The sequence below is a fragment of the Plectrocnemia conspersa genome, unplaced genomic scaffold, assembly GCF_051122295.1.
Source record: "Plectrocnemia conspersa isolate PC_06_02 unplaced genomic scaffold, ASM5112229v1 ptg000003l, whole genome shotgun sequence".
Lineage (NCBI taxonomy): Eukaryota > Metazoa > Arthropoda > Insecta > Trichoptera > Polycentropodidae > Plectrocnemia > Plectrocnemia conspersa.
This window is the reverse complement of record NW_028277167.1, coordinates 4,618,903-4,644,147: the sequence shown is the minus strand read 5'-3', so window position 1 is coordinate 4,644,147 and position 25,245 is coordinate 4,618,903. Positions and strand designations below refer to the sequence as shown.

At 30.6% G+C, this 25,245-nt stretch overlaps 1 protein-coding gene across 10 annotated transcripts in view; it reads left to right on the top strand.

The window, feature by feature from the left end:
* Positions 1–25,245, top strand: part of baz (par-3 family cell polarity regulator) — a 76,366-nt gene that overhangs the window by 18,406 nt on the left and 32,715 nt on the right. For 3 of the 10 annotated variants that reach the window (XR_015809201.1, XR_015809203.1, XM_088183659.1), the window contains exon 1: positions 16,283–16,727. The exons of 4 other annotated variants lie outside the window; for them this stretch is intronic. Coding sequence is in view for 3 of the 6 variants with exons in the window: in XM_088183659.1 (XP_088039785.1) it covers positions 16,605–16,727 (123 nt within the window). In the remaining 3 variants the exon portion in view is untranslated. Of the gene's footprint in view, positions 1–16,263; positions 16,728–25,245 lie in introns of those variants that run through there. 3 more of the 10 variants (XM_088183663.1, XM_088183661.1, XM_088183669.1) reach the window with 3 other exon arrangements.

Genomic DNA, 25,245 nt, shown 5'->3' with positions numbered 1-25,245 from the left:
ACAAATATGAAAAAATACTTGATAAATAGTTTGACAAATATTCTAAAAAAATAATTTATACGGTATCCGAATATTCTGATAGAAGTGTAATTGAAACACATTCCTTAGTAAACGTGTGTTTTTCTGTATCACTGATCTGCGCGAATCTGTCTTAAGATACGTAAAATAATTTGTGCGTAATGTTATTATCTCTTAAAAACTAAATTAATAAAAGTACAACACTGACGAACGCGCTGGCTTTGCCGCAATTCAAATTATTATTATATTTTCTCAAACTTTTAATGTTTGTATGAACAGTTTGACATGAAAATTAATGACAAAAGTTTTCAAATAATTAGTAACCGGATTCGCGATGTTAACCAAATTTACAGGGTCGAATTGGGCATTGTCGCATTTTTGAAGTAAATTATCTCGCGGCGTGAACGACAAAGCGAATAAAACGTCGAAACGCAAACAGGGTGTGACGTCATCTCCACTGCTCGTGAGCTAAATCTTATTGCCTCAATTATGTTACTTTTTAGTACATTATAACGTGCGTGTACCATGAACTTAATGAATCAATATCTTGAACTTAGCATATAAAGTATAATTTAAACGTCTTTCATTTATCTGGGGAATGAGTATAAAAGCAGCAAGAGAAACTCGAATATGTATTTTTTGCAATCTAGAGTTCAAAGAGGAAAATCGAAACCTATTCCATTATTCATATGCAACGTGTTGATACTGATTGGTTTCCGCATTGTATATGTTACAGTCGTTTATACTAACATTTCTATCTATGCGTATAATGGATTAATCAAACGATTATTTCACGTATCTATATAAAGAGTTCGAATGTACAGTCGTGAATGGATAATTCACGACTTACGTGTCGCGTTCGATCCTTTGTCTTTTCGATAATTATATGTATGTACGTATTGTCATTCTCAAGCTACTATGTGTGTAATGGGTGAAGCTGTGGGCTTAGGATCTTAATCCTTGCTAAGGTAAGGATTAATTATACGTACTGTGACGCAATATCCTTATGGAGCGAATAAGCTTCGTACTTTAGACGGTGTATACGCTTTGTAAAATAGGTCTTTATAAAACCAGGAGCAACATAATATGTTGATGCTAATCGTGCTTGTCCATGCATAATATAATAGTTGTTTATATTCAACGTTTGTCTGTGGCACATGATTATCTTATTCCTAAAACTTCGTTTGTCTTTTAATGGCATGCTTTATTATTTTGAGTCAATTTAATCTAATATATTCAAAATTTTATTGGCGACCTGTTCCTATCACCACTGTGAATGCACATGGAATTCTGATTGAGTCAAATTATATTATTTAGGCTAATGCACCTTCAATTCTTCAGCTCGGCAATGTCCATTATTCCAGCAATTAAAAATAAAACTAGATCAAACATATCACAGTGTTCACAAACGACTATAATTAGTGACAACTATTATTACATTACAAAGCAAACGTTGCAACACGCTAAAAGATAAGAACGATAGGGGCGTAACGCCTTATCACACACATGTGTATTCATAGACATGTGGTCGCGTACTGTATTTGCGCTGACGGTGACCATCAATTTTCACCCGTCTTTCGATTGGCGTGCGAGTCAAAAATTGCGGTTGCACTGGTTACGGCGACCACAGGTGAAATTTCTTGAACAGGTGTGGAGCCATAATAATAATTCGAACCTCGCTCAGATCACTTTCCAATGTCGATAAAAAAAGGGTCAAAAACGCACCGACGTGTTCCATCATCGGATGTGGTCTTCCGAATCTGTGTGAAATTGTCACATGAGACACTTTCGCCGTTGATTGGCATGGATGTATAATACCAATACATATGTATATGTGATAGTGGTGTGCCCCCCCCTATATTATCTAATACAAAATCTGTAACTTAATTTATATAAATTTAATTTTAAATCTGTAAATATTTGTGGGTATATATTTTTAGCGCATTCAGTTTAAGAACCACACTACACGGTCCTCCCATCGAAAAAATGCCGCCCCCAAGCAAGTGCCACCCGAGGAATGCCCCCCCCCCACATAACCCTCTAGCTACACGGCTGGTATGTGATTATGTAAGCATTAAAATGAGCGATGAAACATAATGTTTTTATTTTGTGCTGGAGACTGCACAATCATGCTAAATTATTATTATTATTATTATTGAAACACATTTTTGTGATGCCGAAAAAATGGTTCAATGTACAGTTTATTTTACAAAACATAAATTATACCGATATACAATAAATATGCCAAATTAAGAAGAGTCGTAAAGCCTCGAATTTGTGAAATTTCTACTTCTTCGTGGTTGAGTTCGTGAGTGAGTTATTGATGCGCCATCAATTGTTAAGTCTTTTATATCCTTTGATAAAGACAAACGGGAATTAATTCCAATGTAGGAACCATTATGTGTTTGTTTAACTCCGCCTCCAAAACCTCTCTTAGTCAAAGCGTAACTGCCAAGGTGGTTATTTGTGGGCGATAATTACAAAGATGCCCTCATTGATCAGTAATTTGCACAGGATATTTATAAAATTAAAAAAATTATCGATTATGAAAGTAACTATTGGTTAATTAAAAAAAGTACTATTTATTTTACAGGCAATTAATTGATTTTTTGCACTACTCGGCTAAATAAAAAATTACAAATATATTCGAATAATTGAAAATTACGAATACTTGAGATTCCTAGTCTATGTTTATTAAATAGGGTTTAAAACATTTTTATGTTGTGATAGTTGACGGCTTTTATGATGAATAAAACAGTATTTCCTAATTAAGCAGGACTACATAGTAGAATATTAGATGGACGCTATTTGGATTATTGCTAAACGTTGAGCTCAACTCTACAAACCTATACGGATATGATTACTCATAGATAAGTGATTGATAAAACAATGGGGTTAAGGTTTGAGCGATGAACATATTATTAAGTCGAAAATCTATGCGGATATTATGCAAAATTCTTGGGTGTTCTAAAATTCTGATTTCATTATTGTTTTGTTTAGACTTACCCTTGTAGGTGTAGCTTTTTAGTGGGCCTTTGTTGCAACCACTGTAGAAGTAAGTGGTGAGTGGTAATAAGTATCACAACGCTCTAATTTACACATATATCGTTAGGGAAAGGGAGGAGACTACACGTATTTTGGACATGTATGTATGTATGTTTAACAACAGTTTTTTTCCCATTTCTCGAGAAATAAGAATTCTCGTCTTCATTTTTGAAATTTTTCGAGGAATTTTGATGACTGAAAAAATGTATTATATTTAATACAGTATTGCAGATATCTTTATATAATTTATATATGTCGAATATATTTACTGTTATTTTTTCGATTTATGCATAAAAATATTATTATCATATTATAGTATGTAATTGAAATATAAAACAATTAAAAGAATGGTAAAACATTGATAATTTAATCTTAATATATGTATGAATTAATATTACATACATTATCACATATTATTCTTAAAATAACCATTTAAAAACACATGCTATCTACAGTAGAATCGGATATCCTCGTTTTTTTTTTGTAAAAAAATTTCGGCCCTGGAAAAATTTCTCTCGTTTTGTGTCGACGTTGGTTTAATCAATAATAAGGCTTCAAATAAGCACGAATTCTTTCTTTATTAATCTGTAAGATGTTGGGTTTCTTACACAACTCTCTGTAAGGCTGAAAGAAATTTCTTTATCTAATTGTTGAGCCAATGATAAATTTTCAATTTCTAATGTTTCAATGGAGCCGCGAGAGTCCTTAGAATTCATCGAGAAATGTGCCTGTGTCTAACATTATAAATCATATTCATGTTCACTGTTAAATGATTAAATGGGATATTATTGGGCCGGTCGGACGAGGCACCACCGGCCGTCATACTCCCGTCAAACAGTGTTGTCAGTGTGCCACCTAACTTGTGGCTAATCAAATAAATCGGCCTCACACTTTTTGATTTTATTTGCTAAATATAATATTTTTATTAATTCTACATTTGATGCAACAATGTTTTACACAAGCAAGCGTTCTTGAAATAATCTGACAGACTTAATAAATATCATACTTAATTTCAAATCAATTGGATTGTAATAAAAATAATATATAAAAATATGTATCAGGTTTTATTCTTTTCCCAAAAATTAATTGACTGAACGGTCCATTTATTTATATCAAGACTATAATTATTCTCGCATAAGTATATAAAGGTTAAAACATGTATGTATGCATTAATTAATTAAAACTGAAACATCTGCCCCATCCTACATTGCATATTTTAACCTTTAATATAAATTAAATGCATAATTTATATATTATATAAACAATTTTAAAGCACTTTTACATCAAATATGTTTTATTTACTTGTACATCTAAAAGCGTAATAAATATTAAAATAAATCTTAATCTTTATAAAGCGTATCCACTTAATTTTGTTTAGCTTTCAACGTGTATCGTAAATATTATAATTCTTAAATATAAAGGTATATACCTTTTTCCTAGAACACTCCCATGTCGGTCTTTATTTTGTAAACGTGATCTGTTTCTATATAAGTTTTTTTTATATTATTTTTTTTTCTTCGTCTTCTCGGAATGCTTCCATCGCATTTGTCACACCCCTCAGAGGTCCGGGTCCAGACCGACACATTTTGAATTACAACCTCTCAACGCTCCGCGACGGCTCTCAGGAATTCTTAGATCGCAGCAACCCTTTGAAAGAAGAAACGTGACGATAGATTCTTAGGATCGTTTTAAAAATTAACCGCTTTTGAGGTTAATCGGGCAGGTGTACCTTGACCGTCTGTGGTGACGCTTTATTACGCCTCATTCCATTATGTCATGACTGCTCTTTGTTTCATCATGATCGTCTAGGTGTCTAGGTGTCTAGGTCTTAAGCACACACTTCCACGTGCAAAAGATCGTTACGTTATGAGCAAATCTTAGAATTTATTACTTAATTTGAAATGATTTTTTAGCTTAAAAAAACATGTCAACATCAAAAAATTTGGACTTCGATCGTTTTGAACAGATTTTAGCCATAAATATCGCATAGCTAATGACAGCCTCGATGATCTGAGAAAGTTTACCTTGAGACATACCCACTTGAAAATTTTGTATTTCGCATGACATGTAAATTATCTACGGATAGATTCAAGTGGCTTATGGGACGTAGTTTTAAGATCTTAAAATTAGATAAGAAGCGTTTTGCTATTATTTTTGCTATCTTAGATATGCTGTCTTACTGTATCACTTTTATCATAGCTGAATATTTGTATTTGTGTAACAATATCTACATAATTTAATTGTTATTTAAAACACGGACACATTAATTCACGTTTGTTGAAATTTACGTGACTTGGAATGTAATACAGTGTTCTTACACGTAAATGTATATTATTTTATTTCACATTAAACAAATTTGCCTTGAAAGCTTTTCTAAGCAAGATGATATTTAACTTACTTCTTTTATGGTGTAAATTTGCGTTGTTATTTTACGTTTCGTCGATGAATTCTGTGGTTGTGAAGGTTTCAAAGAGGGTTTCAATTTTAAAGTATTTTATGAAACTCGGCGTCTCTTCTCAGCTTCCAGGTTTAAAATATTTATCGTGTAAGATTTGCATGTGGATTTGAGGTATTCTAATAAAAATATTGGAAACACCAGCTTTCAAGTATATATTTTTTCTAAATAGGTTTATTTCAATAGTATAAATAATTTTACAGACATTCTATTTATATATAATATACATGTTACTGGTTTACAACCATTTTTAAGTATACAATTAGTTATTAGCTTTAGCTATCTATATATATGTATACAGTTAGTTATTACAATCTGATAATAGTAGCTATTAATAGTCAATAATATCAGGTATATTGCTGAATTGATAGAGACGCCATAAAATAATTTGTTATCTCTACGAGCTAGCTGCGAATCGGGTGAAGATCGATATTATCAGTGTTCTCTTAGACCGTTTAGTAGAGAGGTTAATAATTAATGCTCTCGAAACAAAGAATTCTCATTTATGTATAACATTATGTTGAAATAAAGGAGATGTTATTTCGTCATCCCGTTTAAAAATAATTATGAACCGTCTATTGCTGACCAAAATTATGAGCGAGCGAGTTAATTATCTTGTATTGATATAAGATACTTGGATTTAAAAAGTATATCAGGGCTAAAATAAGTTTTAATTGCGTCCAAGAAGTACATAAATATAATATTATTTTTACGACATTAATTTGGATGTTAACTGATATTTTTTACCGAAAATGAATTATGCACTCTTTTAAATGAATATTGTGTTAGCGGCACTTTATAAGTCAGCCATGTCACTTATGGAAAATGTTTTTTTTTTATCGAAAATTAATCTTAAAAAATTAGATAACACTAATTTGTTTACGTTTAATCATAATGTACATGACAAATTGTCAATCATGTATGCCCTTTATAAAAACATATTTAACTATTTGTAATAACCTATTTCTTTATTTAGTTGTACATTCTACTACCGTTTTCTTGGCAACCTTTTTGATGCTAGAGCTCACCAGTGCATAGTGGCAACCATTGCCAAGAGTACACCCGCGCACTAAATCGTAGATAATATCAATTTGCCATATTTTTTTACTAATGTAATAACATTAAACAAGGAACCGAAAATTAAACTGTTAACACATTGAGTAGTGAGTTAAAATTTATACATTTATGTATTTTATTATTTATTTAATAATATTATTTTATATTGCGTAATATATTAGCAGATGCAATACAATAAGACTTTTATTAAATCCGTTGTTTTAAAATGTTACAAAAAATAAAACCATTACAAAATGTATATTTATAATACAAATATTAATTCAAATAATATATACTATATAAATATTAGAAAATTAAAAAATTAACTATTTTTTATGACCATACAATTTATATAGAATTTAGTAATCTAAAATGTTTTAATTAAATTTTTTCATCGACCCCCGCGCCCGAATCGACCTTTAACAGTGTATTATCGACCATTTTGGGGAACCGTTTTCAATTTATTATCATATTTTTGCTTCTTCCTGTAAATATTCGTCGATTTTATGCTATTTTTATATTGGTTAACATAGCCCGTTGATTATCGACATCCATGTGCATAAAATATAAGTCAATTACTTGTAAAAGCATATCCAAATATAATAAAAAATATGTATATATAAAAATATTTTACCAATAAATGTGCTGGAAATAAACCAAAATATAGATATGTTTTAAATCCAAGATAATGTTTATGCGTTTATTTATTATTATTTTCCATTAACACTTGTTACCTTTATTTACAAAGCATATTTTTTATCGGAGCCTATCATACTTGATCAAAATTACTTACTACAATCTAAGTCAACGGATGTTATAACATATTTAATCATTATTAATAAACCTTCTGAGTGATTGCTATTCGATATAATTTATATACATTTTATGTGAAGTATATTTATCGTCCATAAAATATTGTCAATCCAATTATTCTAATACATACACGTGTATATTTTACCCATAAGGGAAATTGATACTTCAACGTCTCACACGCAAACCCTATACCCATCCAAAACAATTTCTACCTTCCCACCAATCAATTTATTCTTATTATGTTACGAGACGTGTCTTGGCGATCCTTATTCAACACATTTATGCTGTAATGCGTAACGATGAATCGATCGATATTCGTTAACCCTCCGAGGGAATTTCCTGCAAAATCAACTATGTGGATACCTGACATAATGAGATTTGTTTACGGGTCGCCATAGTAACGCATCAATGCGTCTTGTTAAAAATAGGTCACTATACCATATATTTGGTACGCGAATTCAACACAATCGTGGGAAGTCGAAGGAAAACTTGTTTTTTTTTAATTAAATAAATAATCAGTCGAGTTTTGCGTGGGTCGTGTAATATTGACACATTTCTCGGTAAGTGTTTGATTTTGGAGAAGTGCATGTTTCGCAATACTTCCAATGATCTGATGATCATTGTTGCACAAAGGTGTCGTTCGTTCACCCTGTCGAGTTGCAAATTTTAGTCACACTTCGGTTCAGTTCGTTTTGATGTTGACGAAGTAATGCATACGCTACTAGCAAAGTGTATAAATAAGGCGTTTTATGTATCGTCTAATTGCTTTTGAATAGTTTATTCTATGAATTATTTGTTTACTGTATTCTTATACCAACGAGTCAAAGAAAATGTTTCTAATATCAAAAGCTTTCCAATGATGCATAAAACATTTTCTTCGAAATCATTAGTTTTTCTGTGTTATTGTATCTCTACGTAAATATATTAAAAGCGAAATTTTGTTCTTAGGTCAACGTTTCGACGGTCCCTATGGAAATTAGCACAACTGTAAAGAGCAAACAGGGGAGTGATGTAGAGTAAAAAAATAAGAGTTTATATGTTTATGAATATATTATAAGATTGTCACAAATATAGTTAATTATATACATATATATTTAATATTATACTATTTGACTTATACCATTAGTATAATATTAAATCCTTAGTGTTTTTAAATTTCTATTGTATCTGAGAGATCGGAATTAATAATAATTATTATTTAAATATAATTCTGATCGATTATTACATATTAGGGTTTCTTAGATTTTCTTTATCTCACTGATGAATATCGTACATAGAGACATACTAAATTGATTGTAAGCTGTAGTAATTAATTATACAATGTCATTGATTTACATACTTTGATTTCAGTCTGGTGTCTCACTACTCACTTAGTAGTTTTAGATTGTGTTTATCACATTGTAACGTATGTAAGGACTGTCATATTGCAACCGAAAATTTACAATAAAAATATACTGAGAAGGGCAATATTTTTAGCTCTGCCAAGGTGACCAAATTTTGAAAATCTCAAAGGAGGAAAATAAAAATGTTTTTACCTATCTCTTCCACTGTTCATGAAACAGCACTGTCCGGTGTCAAATGTAACGTGTTTATTTCAAGAACATGTTAACTATATATTAACACATTATTTACACATATGTTAAATTTAGCTTTCATAAAGTTATTATTTAATGAAAGTTTTTACATCCTTCACCTCTCATAATATCATTCAATATGTATTTCTCATAATATCATTCAATATATATCTTGTCTTGCGGTATTAATATAACATATGTAGTACATAGTTAAAAACACGTTTGAGAAAACGACTCAGCGTATAGAACTTTATAATTATTGCAGTAGTTTTTATTGATATTTATGAGTTAAGTGATGTATATTTTGTGCAATAAGCAGGGACATATAAACATATTGAAATATTAAAGAAAACGGCCAACTTTTGCCCTTCCCCCATGTGGAAAAAGCGGAATTGACATACCTGGTTCTAAAACAGAAATTCTGGGGTTATCCCTCAAAGAAAATCTAAAAAATCAGTCGAATCCATTCCGAAAATATTTTTTAAATATCATTTCAGTGAAATCATATCGGTATACCTTTCCACCAGTAGATACTATATATTTGTACTAGTGAAATTGTAATTTATTTGACAGGTGCCAGTAAAATTATATGATTTCAACTTTTCTATACATTGTTGTTATATTAGATTTACATACTTATTCTTATTTAGTTTCATGCGATGTATAAATGTTATGGTGAATGTGTATTTTTCGGTGAAGTTATATTTTCACTAGTGAATTCAAATATATTTTTACTAGTGAATATAAAATTTTACTGATTGGCGTTAGTGATGTAATGGCTATGAAACTCAATTTGACAAAAGTTATATTTTACTAGCGAAAATATGATTTAACTGATAGACGCTAGTGAAATTATATGCTGTTCTAATATAATTATGAAACTCAATTTGACAGTTGCGAAAAGTACATTTGCTGTTCAAACCCAATTATTATAATTAGTTTCAGAACAAATTAAGACAGCTCATCTTTCAGGGGAAAATAAGCTGAAGAAGTACAGACTCGCATATGCTTCATGATTTGTTTGCACTTGAATATTACTTCTGATATGAAAGTATTGGTTCAAATATATTCAAACAGAATTTTGGTCAATATGAGGACACATAAACAATGATCACTTCTGAGAAGAGATAATTGTTTTTTGCGCTTTCCTATTGGTCAAAATTCGGTTTAATGTGAATTTTGAATAGGGACGCGCCTTGAATTTGCACAGAAAAATGCATCTTATTTAATGAAATATAAATCTGAGTGAAATTTTAATAAAAGATCAATGCTTGGCCAATCACCCGGAAGCGACCATAATGGTTCCGCTTATAAAATGATACACAGAAGACATGATCTTGCTACATTAGATTAGTTTTACATTAATAGTTGGGGCTTAATAATACAGCCATTGGCCTAAATAAGTTATTAAGAAAAAGGGTATAAAACAGGGCTGTGGAGTCGTTAAAAAAAAACACGACTCCGACTCCGACTCCGATTCCGATATTTCCCAAAAACACGACTCCACTCCGACTCCGACTCCGACTCAAAAAAGTTAAATTTTATCAGGTATTTTTGGTGTTTTTCTACACGTTTAATATTCATACGCTATACACATTCATTATTACGCAATTAAAAATTCATAAATTTCATAATTTAAAAAATGCTCGGAGTCGCTCATTTTTCACGACTCCGACTCCGACTCCAACTCCGGCCAAAACACCACGACTCCACGACTCCAACTCCGACTCCGACTCCGACTCCACAGCCCTGGTATAAAATATTAAATTCTCGATACAGATACTTAAAGAATGGCCCCTTTCCTCCAACTGGATAAAGTTAAAATGACGTCCATGGCAGTAAGCTCTTTAAACTTTTATAAAATAAACAATATTAAAATAATTTAATAAATTAATACTAAATGTATATTATAATTTTAAAATTCATATGATATTAAAAACATGCATATCTTTCCTGGTTTATTCTTATTACCTGTATTTTTCATAGTTTTTAGTTTTTTTTGTCTTGGAAATAAATTGTTCATTTACAAGCATATTTAGTAGTGCATTAAACTATCCTATAAACATGTGTGTTAAAATTATTAGTATTTATAGCTTAGTTACAATTTTCAATTCTATTTTTATATTGATCAATTATTTATTGCACAATATAGACAATGTGTAAAATGTTCAAATCAAACATATTTCAATAACAAACAATGATACTACATACATATTTCCTTATGTTTTTTTGTCATTTAATTGTGTATTTAATATTTCTGCGACAATTGTTCACATAGCACAATTTATATTAATATTAAAAATAAATGTGTAACACTTGCATAATGTGTTTGAAAATATAATTACACCTCAAATGCAATTAACACACGTGCTCACGTCAATTATTAAACCGTTAGGCCAATTAACGAGCATTTGTTATATTTTATAAATTAATTTGGTTTGAAACTTGGCTATTTTTGTTGCGATCGACAGGTGTCACTAATTCATTTTTTTATTGTTCATCACTACATTATTTTTTATATATCAAAAATTAATATAAAAATGCTTTAATGATCTATCGCAACTACCCAGTTCTTATTAGTCAGGCATGATTGAATATTGCCCGTGTGAATTGTACAAAAAAAAGCACTATGTATGAGAAATTTACAATTTCATTTCGATAATCGGTTCGGAAACTATGCTGTTTTGTATTATGCAATGCTGACAAAGTGTATGTCTTTCGGAATGCTGCCTCAAAGTGGGTTATTCGTCCCACGTTTGCAAATTCAATACAAATCGTACGATATGATGCATAGAAGAAAGTGTCGTAAGCTTCGTATATCCTCCTTATCTTATTTGTTTTGTTATGGTTTTATGCCATGTTTGATTTCGCTATCGTTTTACAGTCTGGTCAACATTGAGGTGTGACTGATCCAAGTTGCTAAGCTCATTTTTTAGGAATAAGATAATAATTATTTAAATAATTGTATGTATATTTGTTATTAAAGGGGTTCCCACATATGACCGGAAAATGTTAATTGCGTTCCAAATGAACTGAGAGAACCCTATTTTTTATTTAGATCAAAATCACGGTCACGGTGATGTTTATAAACCACCTCGTTTATTTTATTCTATCAGGGGTTGTGCACCGGATTTCCGGCGTCACGTATCAGCAAACACCGAATAGGGTTATTTTTTACAAGACATGCTTGTTCCTGTAATTATTATACCTGTCTTCTAAAGTTTTACTTTTACTCAACAAGTTGTTGGTATTTATTTATTTTGTTATCACTAGATGGCGCTAGTTTCCGTAACTAAATATAATAATTTATTTTTGATATCTATTTTAATAGTTATTATATTTTGTTTCAATATATATATATTGAATAATTAACTATTGTATTTATAGTTTTTATTATATGTAATATATGTTAAAAACTGACATAAGTATATTATTCAAGATTCAATAAAAAAATCCCATTATTTTGTGAACTGATCGCAAGAATTGTTACATATTCCAGTCAAAGGTTGTCCGAACGTTTTTCAGATTTTTTTGAAGTGTATGTATTTACATTTTTCACGAATCTTTATTTGTATAGTTTATAACTGCGTTATATAAATTATATAAAATGTAATTTTTATGTTACACTCTTGAAAAATATCAAATAATGCGTTTGATTATGATTCTTAAATTAAACTAAAAATAGACATTCCAAAAAGATAATAAAAGGATTATGTGAAGCCGAATCAGAAAAAAAACAAATAATCTGTCAATAGTTTACAATTAATCGTGAATTAAAGAATTTGCGGAGCAAAATACACTATCATTATCCACTTGAGTGCCATTCAACTTCTATGTATGTAAATTGCTAAAGATTGTTATTGAGATATTGCGATTTTCTGAGCCGGGCTACTAGGAGCACATAATATGTAAATAAAAAAGGTTTTTCTTTTTAACAAAAGTACGCCTATGTTATTCCGAATTAAAGCGATTCATGAGCACATTTTTTTAAAAATACTTCGTTTGAAAGAAGTGTCATTGAAGGGCTGGTAATGTTAATACAATTTATATCTGAATATTTAGATTATGAGCCTGAAAACATGGAATTCATTTAACTCATGCCATAGATTTAATAAATTAATTCCGGTCATTTGTTACTGAAATTTATATATGTATACTTTCTCTTATGGCAAAGAAAAATCCGCGCGCTACGGTGATGTATACCTAATGTACACAAATAAATGTGTGAAACTAGTGATTTCAATTCTAAAAAAAATCATGAAATTATCATTACAATAATAGTCAAGTTGAAACAATATAACAAGTAGTAAAACATGTCACATAAGTGCTAAAATAGAAAAAAATAATGTATCAAATATTCATCATATATTAAAAAAAAAAATTTTTTTGTGCAAACATCATTTCCAGTTGCCAGTCAAAAAAATTGGCTGGCAACACTCATACGTTTAACTGTATTGATATCCGATTTATTGACAGACTATTTATTTTTGTTACTTGTAATACTTATTTATATATTGTAATTATCTTACTTAATATGAACTTTTTATTTGACAAATTTAAGGAGATATTTACATAATAAAATGTCGTTGTTCACTCGGTGTACATCACCGTAAAGGATTTGTATTATTCTTAAATTTTATATTAAATTAAAAAATGGTTATAAACCTGTAACTTGTATTTTATTTTGTATAAGAATAGCATCCATGACATAATCTTAAATATTAATTCATAAAATAGGATCAAATTTTTTCTCCTCCTGAAGTCATTTTCTACGTAATATACATACATTACTCAACCTACAAAGAAAAATACTATTACACATTATGACAAGAATTCCTTTTATGTACAATAGCTTAACACATTCCCGCCATAAATGATATTTGGGTCCCATAAAATACAGTTAACATTTCTTCAAATAAGAGCCCCTAAAAATATCATATGTATGTACATAAATCTTGATTTCTGCTGTACTATTTCTACGCTGGAACGGTTTATATTCCGGCAGTTGATTTACAATAATAATAATAATAATTTCTGCTTTCCATATTATGATTTACACATTGTTACAATTTACAATTCACAATAGCACCATGTTTAAATTGTATTTAAATTTAATGTACGCCTGCGAGTGTTTTGGAATTTCTCGTCTAATGCACTTATCTTACCCGAGTACGCGTGGTCCAATTTGCATACAATTTACTTCTCAGGGTGATGTTGTTTTCGACGAAAATTACCCATGACTTATTCATGAAGTTGAATTATATTATTGTGAGTGTTACTTTTTTAATTATGTCTCGTTTCGTTGGCAATTCAGACGTCTCCATCTCTTTGTATATATGTACATGACATAAAATAGGCTTATTCAAGAATTTTGATGTGGTTTACATCATTATCCCAAGAACGTTTTGGTTTTATTTTATATTAATATTGTAATGATGTTGGTGTGTAAAAGGTTAATGTGTTTTTTCCCGTGTTTTTCTTTGCTGTTATAGTCGATTATCTCTCAAACGGGTTTCCTTGATTACTCACAGCAAGCTTGAAATAATTCTATTGTATCGGACGATGGTTACAATTTAATCCTATTCAATTTTGCGCAATACAAACATTGATTGTTGTTAAAACAACGTATGTTCTGAGTAAATATTGAACAGAACAAAGCGACATAAATAAAATATAACAAATATGTTTAATCTAATCCTAAATATGTTAGAATAGCATTGTTGTATTTTATAAAATCATGCAGACTAGATCGAATATCAATATAACTTTAAAACAATTAATAATAATATGTACTTATATGTACATACATATATAATTATTCAATCGCGATTGACTTCATGCGTTACACATTTTTTTTTTAATATTGTAATTATTAACAATGTACAAAAGGGATTGTTAATTGAATTATAATTAATCGAACTTCATAAAAAAAAATGTTTTTTTTTGTAAATTTATTAAAAACCATTTTTTATACAATAAATAATAATGAAACTTTGTGCGGAAAAATACTATTTGTATTTAGAGGTAATCTCACTTCACTGATTTTTTTTAGATTATTTTCGACTTATTTATACTACACGTTAAATTTTTTTATCAACTAGATATCTTGCAGTTTATTTTAAGAAACTCATTCACTGTACTTTTAACTAATGTCTTTATTTGTTTATATTTTTTTGCTTTTTAATATCGATTATTTAAAACCTCAATTAAATAAAAAAATATTGCATCATTTTTTTGCGACACAATTCATAATAATCACCAAGAACAATAAATATGTAGTTTTTATTAAACCTTGAAAATGGGACTGAGGACCGGATTCAATATATTATTTAACACATAATTGAAAATAATAATATTTAACACATAATTAAAATAAAAATAATTTTGGGGTTCAAATGTACCCCACTTAGGGATGGAAAGGCAATCTCAATTATTATTTCAAAAATCACGATCGTTCGGCAAAAATAAAAAAATATGACAAAGTATTGTTATCGAAATACTTCTATAACTTAATGTTTCGAATATTATGCACAAAACTAATCATATAGTATGTATATTTTTGCAATAAAAACAAAATATTCACATAAAAAGTGACTTGTTCTACTTTTTAAATGAATTTCATTTAATGCCAATATGCCATTTACTGTAAAATACGTGATATAAAATACATAATTTGGACTAGAGAGTGCAATTTCAGGCACATTTATTTAAATCGCACCATGGATTGGCGCATATGATTTTTTTTAAAGTAAAGTTTACCGGGCATCGGGGAACACTATGGCGTAATGGCATATTTATGTGCCGGGCACCGGTGAACGCCATGTCAGTTCGTGTTAAGCTTGAAGTAAATGTTTTGAATTTACTTTTTTATGTGGCATAATCAAACTTCCTAGTGAGAATATTCGTATTTTTGTTAAAAAAATCTTTCTATACTGTTTTTTTTCATAGTCAACAGTATAACGACCCGATATTACAATTTTATCCGTTGTTTATACAATCTACTCCAATAAATAAACATAAACAACGATAGTTTGAATCATTTCCTTGACCCATGCAGAGGCGGTGAGCGACCGGTTAATGTTGTCACTTTTACATCCTAACGTTTTTTGGTATGTATTTGGAAAATTATCGGGCATTGGCGTCATTGAACAATTATCTGCATACGTATACGTATGTTTTAAACTAATTATGCAATGTTGCCATTTCTTGACACCGTATATCAGCTAATAAAATTCCCGTTCGTGACTCATTAAACAGCATATCTCTCGCTCGATAACGCCTAATCTCGAATTGCGTTATTGCGATTCGCGTTTTCGATCTCAGTCGCGGTTGTGCCACCGGCCAGGTAAACAAGACAACAATAGCTTGTAGAGAATACATCAGAAATACCAGAATTGCCGCTAGAGCGAGCAACAGGTGAGCGTGCGAACGCCCCTCCGAACGGGGGCCCCCAGAGCCCCCCTACTACTTCTCTCTCCGTTTGACTCTTCAGTACGCTCACCGAAGTGAACGATGACGAACCTCTGCAGATCGGATGCTGCGAATCGTCTGTCGAACCTCGGATAGAACCAACTCTCTCCAAGTGCTCAGCGTACCGTGAAATGTCCTTGTGCTAGCTATCAGTGTTGTGTTTTTGGTGAGCCATGAAAGACATAGGGCCCAGGTGCGGGGAGCACGTAGCTGGGAGGATAGTCAGGCTCTTCGGATGGAGGCAGAGCTATCCGGTGGAGAAGCTTCAGAGGAGCATACAACCTAGGAGGGGATCGGTGAGAATTGTTTGTAAATCAGAATTTCTGGGTGCGTTCAACTTGTCGGACCTTAGTTATACAGACGTTTCTATTAATATGGGACGCTTTTGGAATGGGTCATCTATGAAAAAATGTGTAAATATATGTGGAAGTTTATCTTTAACAAAAATGCTGTAACTCGCATAACATCAATGGAAAATCTCATATATTATTGTTTCATTACAATAAAAAAAATATAAATATAATGGAATATGAAGACAATTCTGTGAACATTTAGAAAAAGCAACCTATCCATGTTTTTGAATAGGTTAAAAAAAGTATTACCCAGTAGCGGATTAAGCACTTGAGAGCCATCAGGCACAACATAATTTTGGAGGCCCTCTTTTTCGAATGATAAAAAAGCGCTACAATTTTTTTTAGAGATTTTCATATTACCTATACAAAACATATTTGGCTCTAAATGTAATTTATTATAATCACATATCTCGTTATTAATATTGAGGGCGTTTCAATTAAAGCATTAATTATTTATTCATCTAAAAAATATGGAATTCAATAACAATAAAAGTAAAAATATAAATGAAATGTAAAAATTTAGACTAAAGGGGAACTTTCCTTGCGTTTAACCGTTTAAATGCCGTGAGGACGCCGGTGTCCGCTTACGAACGGCGACATGAATGCCGCTAGGACGCGGGTGTCCGTTTCTATTTTTTTTTTTAATTATGAAATTATGTTTTTTTTTATATTTCTATACTTTTTGTGTATTCACTTGCATAGATTGGATTTAATTTGTGTAATCAAAGTATATATTTCTCTAGCTTCTTATACTAACAATAAAATGTATTTTTGAAAAATATCTATGCAGTGAAATTTTACATAAACCTTTTTTTAAATATAGTATTATCTAATATTTATTTATTTATTTAAATTAAATCAAGACCATCGTAACCTAACAGGTTACCCCAATGCGTCACGATGGTCAAATGCATGTTTTTATTTGTTTATGTATATAGAACATGGTCTAGAATCTAGAACCAAAGTTTTCACTACGACGACGAATTACTTCTAATAAATAAGGATTGGTTAAAGTATATTAAAATCGAATTTTGGTTAATAGGAGAGCGCAAAAACAATTATCACTTCTCAGAAGTCAAAAATTAACGTCAAAAGCAATAAAATCGTGTCGGCGTCGTCGCAGTGGGAACGCTCGGTAACGAGCGTTCCCACTGCGACGGCGACGGCACGATTTTATTGCGTTTGACGTGAATTTTTGTCTTCTGAGAAGTGATAATTGTTTTTTGCGCTCTCCTATTAGTCAAAATTCGGTTTAGATGTACTTAATTCAATTCTATTCAAGATAACCAAGCGTCCCCAATCCGACAGTGACGACACGATTTTATTGTTTTTGACTTCTGAGAAGAGATAAATATTTTTTGCACTCTTCTATTAGTCAAAATTTGGTTTAGATGTTTTTCATTTAATATCTACTTCTTAGAAGTCGTAATATTATTATAAAAAAGTCATAAAACAAACACTGAATTTAATTTTGTCCCTATAATAAATAGTGGTTCATACAAAAAAAATCAGAAATATTTTTTTAAAATATACTGATAAAATCAGCATTTTTGGTATACACCGCCTAATTTCGCTTGGCATTAAAAGGGTTAACTTGGAGAATTTATCGATAATACATTCATAATCTAACGTTTGAATAACGCCATTTTTAATAAATACCATCGATAAATTATTTAAATGCAATTGATTTTTCAACTCTAACACATTGAATACCGTATGCATACATTTGTGCGTTTCAAAAACCGTGCGTTGCGTCCGTGTGTACAAATTGTGCTTATCGTCATTTCAACTACACCTAATACAGCGTATTTATACATTTAGTGCGCTGGCCAAGGATGTTACTAATATTATATTAACTAAGATATTTGAAAAAAATTGATACCCGAAATTCCAGAGGCTTAAATTATGTAGATAAAATGTAAAAATTTGGACATTTTATAAAATATTTTAGTTGTGAAGTCACTCTTGTTGCTCATCAATCGAATTTTTGATCTGATTTTCAAGACGACTTCATAAAAGGGATGACAAATTGTGTATATATATATATATATTTTAATAAAAGCTTCTCTTTTTTGCTTAATCAACGTTGATTCCACTCATTCTCAAAATCTAATTTTATGTATACATATTCTAACGATAAAATAAACAATGCCACACGAATTTAGAGAAATCATATATTATGTAACATAGACAATTATCATTAGTGACCTCTTATGAGCAGAAAAGAAGGTCGATCTAATCAAGATAAGTCAAAAATCGCAGTCAAGGGATTTCGATTGTCGGTTCAGGATGTTCCAAATTTTCCAAAACAAAACAATAATGAGGCCTTGACAGTTTCACTGTATAATATAAATTAAAACGTATGTAATTATCGCATGATTCTGAGCTAGCATAGGTGGACTACGTAGCATTCTCACCGTCTGTATGTTAATTAACTCGAGTCTATTTAAATCATACTCCCATGGCGCCCTCATGAATTTATTCATCTCATTCTTTCTGTTCTCGAACGGTTCCCATGCGATTATTTTTTTCCTCGAGTCGAGGATTTGCGACGTCGGATTACTAAGTGTGTGGAAATTTGCTTTTTCGAGCTGTAAGTGCGTGCACTATGGTGCAGTTTGTTGCTATGAAAAGTGGTCGTTTACAAAGCAATGTTTACACAATTGCTGCATAGCATTTTAACGGCTGGAATGTATGTATAGTTATGTTTCGACTGCGGTTGTAATGTTTGAACAATTCCGATTTAAACCCGACGAATGTATGTTTTGATAATTTTTATTGCAGGTAGCTTATGTGCTCGTTGTTAACATAATGTTGACTATGCGCTGTATAACTTTTATGTTGACGTTGCACTTTAGTACTACAGTTAAATATTCAAATGTATTAAACAACATTGTTAAGTTCCCTTGAAGTCTCTCCCTTGTCATGGAATAAGGCTAATGTTCTGACATTTTTTCTTTATATTTTAGAAAAATAAGTTTAACAAATTATTTTATATCGGTTTTAAAATAACATGTTTCATATATATTATATATACATTTAGAAAAAATATTTTATAATAAGTAAAACTGCTCTTATAAAACTAAGTAAATATGTATTTAATCATTGATATTTACTTTAAGGAAAAAATGTAAAAAGTAATTTTAATACCCTATTTTTAAACTTTACGGTTGGTGAGTTAAGTCTCTTTTTTTACAGTTTCATTGACTAGCTTTATAATTTAATTTAAAAAATATTTTTTTTGCGAATGATCCTGAAGTAATTATTTAAGGGTTAAGGTATGTTTTATATATTTGCTTTCTTATTAATCGAACAAATGATAATTTGCGATAAGCAAATCCACTGATAAAAATAATATTGTATATTGATTGTGCATCATCCGTTATTGTAATATAATATAAAGGCATTTTATATAGGTAAATATAAAGAATATTGATTTAAATTTTAATTATATTTAATTATCATTTAATGGGCAAAAAATTGCCTAATTCATGAAAAGTGCAAGTCTGTTGCTTCATTCATGAATTAGGCCAATTATCTGCCGAGTGCATGCATTAAGCTATCGAGATAGTAGCTCTCTGGTGTGTTTTTTGCAACTAAGTCAAATGTAATTTTTGTCGTTTATTGAATGGTCCAAATTGTTTGAATAGTATTTCCGTTAAAAATAGTGATCCATGTACTTCTACTTTATCTGATCGTATAACTGATACCGGATATTGGTAATTTAATGAAATACAAATATTAACTATAACAAGTTTTTCATGTAACTGTTGGATAGGTTAGGTGCTTGCGAGCCTTGCTCAGAACAGTGAACACCCCATGAGTAACTCTTGCTCGCTACCGTTTTCTCGTACCGTCGTCATATAGTTCTGGCCTTTTATTGGCATTTTAAATGAAGATGAACACCATAAAGTTAATGATTTATTTATTTTTATATAATGAAATGACAATTAGTCTACTTATGAAATACACCACGGGAGTGCTCATATCTACAAATCCTGCCGAATTCACGCATCCGGCAGATAATTTGCCTAATTCATGAATAAAGCAACGCGTTTGCACTTTTTATGAATTAGGCAGATTTTTATAATTTCACTATGTAACATATACAACTGTATATTGTATTTATTTTCAATGCTTACGCGATATAAATGGTCATTTATTCGCAAAATATAATCTCTAGAAAGTATGTTATACGTTTATTTATAAACAATGTCATTTTAACATTAACCCATTCTCAGTCATATAAATTGCTGATAATTTCATTATTGTTTATTGTAAAAAATGTTATCGCACATTATGTATCTATAAATGTACTTGACCCGCTACACTTGTTCGGTTTACTGGCGACCGCGCGTCTAGCTCATTTTATCGCGCTGTGCGCTCACAATCGCACAATATTAACTAAAGTTGCACACTCCGCTGTTTTCAAAGACATACACACTTCCCGTTGCTTGTTACTATTCATTTCAGCGTGCGTAAATATTTAAATTTATGCGTTCGACATCAGGACCTCTAGGTCTCTGAATCTGCTATATCATCATTCCGACCGTTAGCGTATCCGCAATCCGCTCAGGTATAATTGCATACCCAGTGTAGTTTTATTGTAATTTTGCTTGCGCGTACGTTTCGTACGTACGCAGATAACCCAATGCACGCTAGTTTCCTCCGTCACCAACGATAAGAGGATGTCGTTTTTATTTTTATTGCCATTCGAGGCAACCTTGTACCGAGTGGGTCAGCGATAAAATACAACACAGCGTATCGCAAATTTTCTTCTGGCGAATAGCAATCTAATCGCGTTCGACACGAAAGCGAGAGAAAAAGAAAGGCGCAGAAGTACTTGTTTTCACTGGGAAAATTTGCAACTTACTTTTTCGACCGATTTTAAACGCAGAGTTTAATATCTGCAAAGATATAAAAAGTGTGACCAAAGCTACCATCGTGGAACGCAGATAAAAAATGTTGTAAAATTGTACGAGATGGTCCTTTATCTTTTTATATGTTAAATAAAGTAACATGTCATGTTAAATTGATTAAGAACACAAACGCTCGTGTCGTTCCACGATCATGCCAGTAGTTAGCGTCTTCAGTATCAAGAATATCTTGATATTATCATCCATCAACAGGTACTTTTAAAGAACATGTTTGTATATAGTTTGTTATCTTGGTATTAATAAAATATGATTTATAAATAGTTTTAAATCATAATATACCTCAAATACTTCAAACCTGATATTAAAAACAATCCTGACACATGTTTCAGCAGGAAGGAACTACATAGAATGATCTAACTCATCATAATTAAATTTGCATGTACAATACAGACCAATAATAAAATATTCAAGGTAAAATCATCTGTTACAGAAAATACCGGTACTGATATTACTTAAATAAAAAATAGAAACAATAATTATAATTAAAATTATTTATATATTTTTTTCATAAAATACACAGATATAAAAAAGCACTATATGTGTTTTTTATAATTTGTGAATTATAAGTGAGTAGGCGTTTAGATATTTTTTTATGGTGAGGTTTGTGTATTTCATATCATTGATGTTTTTGTATTTCACATCATTGAGGTTCGTAACAATCAGACTCAAATTCAATGCCAGCCATTGAAAAAGTCCACAGCTGCACAATATTAACTCGGAAATATAAGTAATTTCTGCAATTAAATTTTTTACAGTACTGGTCGATTTTCTACCGACCACTGCCGTGCTTGCACACATACACTGAAGCATTTGGGCGCAATAGTCGTGTAACTTATCTTTTTTCGCTGCGTAAAATATTATAACTTTTGAATTAAAAATAATTTTAAAAAAAATATAAAATTTTGATATAAATTATGTTAAAAATGCTGGTTGTTCTGATTTTGTTTCCATGAAAATGTGTTGCGCGGTGTCTTTTGAAGATAAAAATGAATATTTAGTTAATTTACGGCACTTTCCTGTTATTGGGGATCAAAATTATTGTGAAAAATATTAATTTATTTATATATAATTATATTTTAATTAAAAATGAACGCCTTTAAACTGCCTCGTATCGAAACAGGTGCCGTAAAATTCTGATCAACACTCGCTGCCGCTCGTTCGCACCTAACCTATTTAAATTTGAATACGTATTTATGTAGTGAACACCCCATGAATAACTCTGCAACGAATCTACTTAAAAATGCCATTTATTGTATATATTTAAATTAAATATTTTTAAAAAATAAATTTTCCATCTAATAATAATTATTTTACTTAAACCAAATTTTGCTACTTGTTTATTATCACGGCACCGTGCTTGAATTAACCAATATACCGTTATAACATTAGCTTAGGCTAGGTTTGGGTTTGAACAGCAAATGGACGTTTCTGGCTATCGCTCGCTCACACATAACCAGTTTAAACTTTAAAATGTACAGGCGGCCCTCCACTTTCGCATATAATTGGTTCCTGAAAATGTGTGCGAATGTTGAATGTTCGAAAGTAGAGGGAAGTAAAAAAATTGAAATTGTGTGTATTTTAAAATATTTATTTATCAAGTAAATATAAGATGTTTAAGAGGCGTTTAAGAGACATGTTTAAGTGGGGTTTGCGGGTGTTTCCTTTGAAAAGTTATCAAGAGTTAACTGTTCACTATTCTTTCATATAGTATTTTATAACATGCTATGTCTTTATTGATCGCCCTACGCACTTGAGTATGCGTTCACCATTGGGATCACAATCTTCTATAATATTTAAAAATTTGTCAAGATGCGTGAAAGCTTCATTCATATTTTTCATTGTTAAAGAGTTTTCCAAACAAAACCTGTCTCATCTACATTAAATATTTGGCTAGAGGAATATTCTACATCTTCAATAATTTTGGATAATTAGGAAATAAATTCTTTTGCAGCATCTTTATCCGCATCAGCCGATTCTCCAGTAAATTTAATCTTATGAAAAGAATACCTCATTTTAAAATTGTAAAACCAACCGTTACTTGCTTGAAAAAATCTTTTTAAAATCTTTTTTTAATCTATCCTTCCAATTTTTGGGCAAACTAAGAGCTTTTGCTTGAATAATTGACATACTCAGAGAGACATCTTTTTGATGTTAGTCATCGATCCACGATGACAAAGATTTTTCCATTTCATCCATTTTTTTGCCGTGTTTTCTTGGAAACATATCTTTAAATATTCTGGAAATATATCTTTAATTTCCACAATTTTGAACGTATTCCTTAATTATATTTTTATTTTACAAAATTGAACATATCGTAGACCTGTTTGTTTGTAGATCAACACTAAAGTTTATCCGTTTCTCACTCATGTTTATAATTTAAAAAAAAAAGTTTTTTTTTAAAATGTGCGAAATAGCGAATTGTGTGAAAGTCGATAGTCGAGGGCCGCTTGTATTTATGTAGCAAAACGTTGTTGGCCGCTTTCGGGCCGATTTTAGGGCCAAACGCGGCAGAGAGTTCATAACCATTGGTTTCTTAACAAGTATCTTTTTTATTTAATTTATATTGAGCTTCAAAATATTTAGTTAATTTGTGAAAAAATTAAACAAATTTTATTATTTTAATATTGATCTTATGCTACCCACATATTGAAAAACCAATGATAACATATTTTTAACATGTAAGCTAATAGTATAGTTTTCCTTTTAATTCAGAAGATATTATATTTTTTGTTATTCTTCTGTGTTACGGTGAAAAATGGATGAAGTCTACAGATACAATTCATTGTATTAGTAACGCCCAATGCATTGTTTAGGGCTTTCGATAGAATAATACATTTGGCGAACACCGTTTTTCATATTTAAAGTCGTTCAAAGACACTAGAATTATTTCCACTGATGTGTTAAGGGACTATCCTTTAGTGAAAAATCTTATCCTAAATTACAAAAAATATATAAACTAGTAGAGACAGATTTCTGCACAGTATGTAATGTATATACTCGTACTGTGCTGTATATATGTATACATACATTTATTGCTTTTATTTGTAGAATTCAATAAATTATATTTTTTTCATAATTTAATAGCATCATGTCATCTGTTAAATAAAATTGTAATCAATTTTATTAATGTTATCAATATTTATTAAATCTAATATTTTTCATTGAGACTTTCAATTTAGTAATCAAACATATAACATTAATCTGAATTATAGTGCCACGAACCAGAGGTGTATTCAGCAATGTCTGAAACTTACATCAGCTCTTAGGAAAGTCTACTTTAAAATTTGCGTAACCATTCCCAGCTAATAGTTTGAAATCCCTGACACAAACCAACCAACTCAACCGTCAACATTTATCACCTATTAATGGAATGTCGTTCCTAAGCAGTCAACCATTATCTTCGACGTTCTTGTACTACGACCGCAAACGCATTCGTTCTAGTATTAATGTTGGTCATTTAAAATAATGAGCCGGATCGTTTACAGATTCACTACAAAGGCACAAAGTTGCATGATCAATGTATT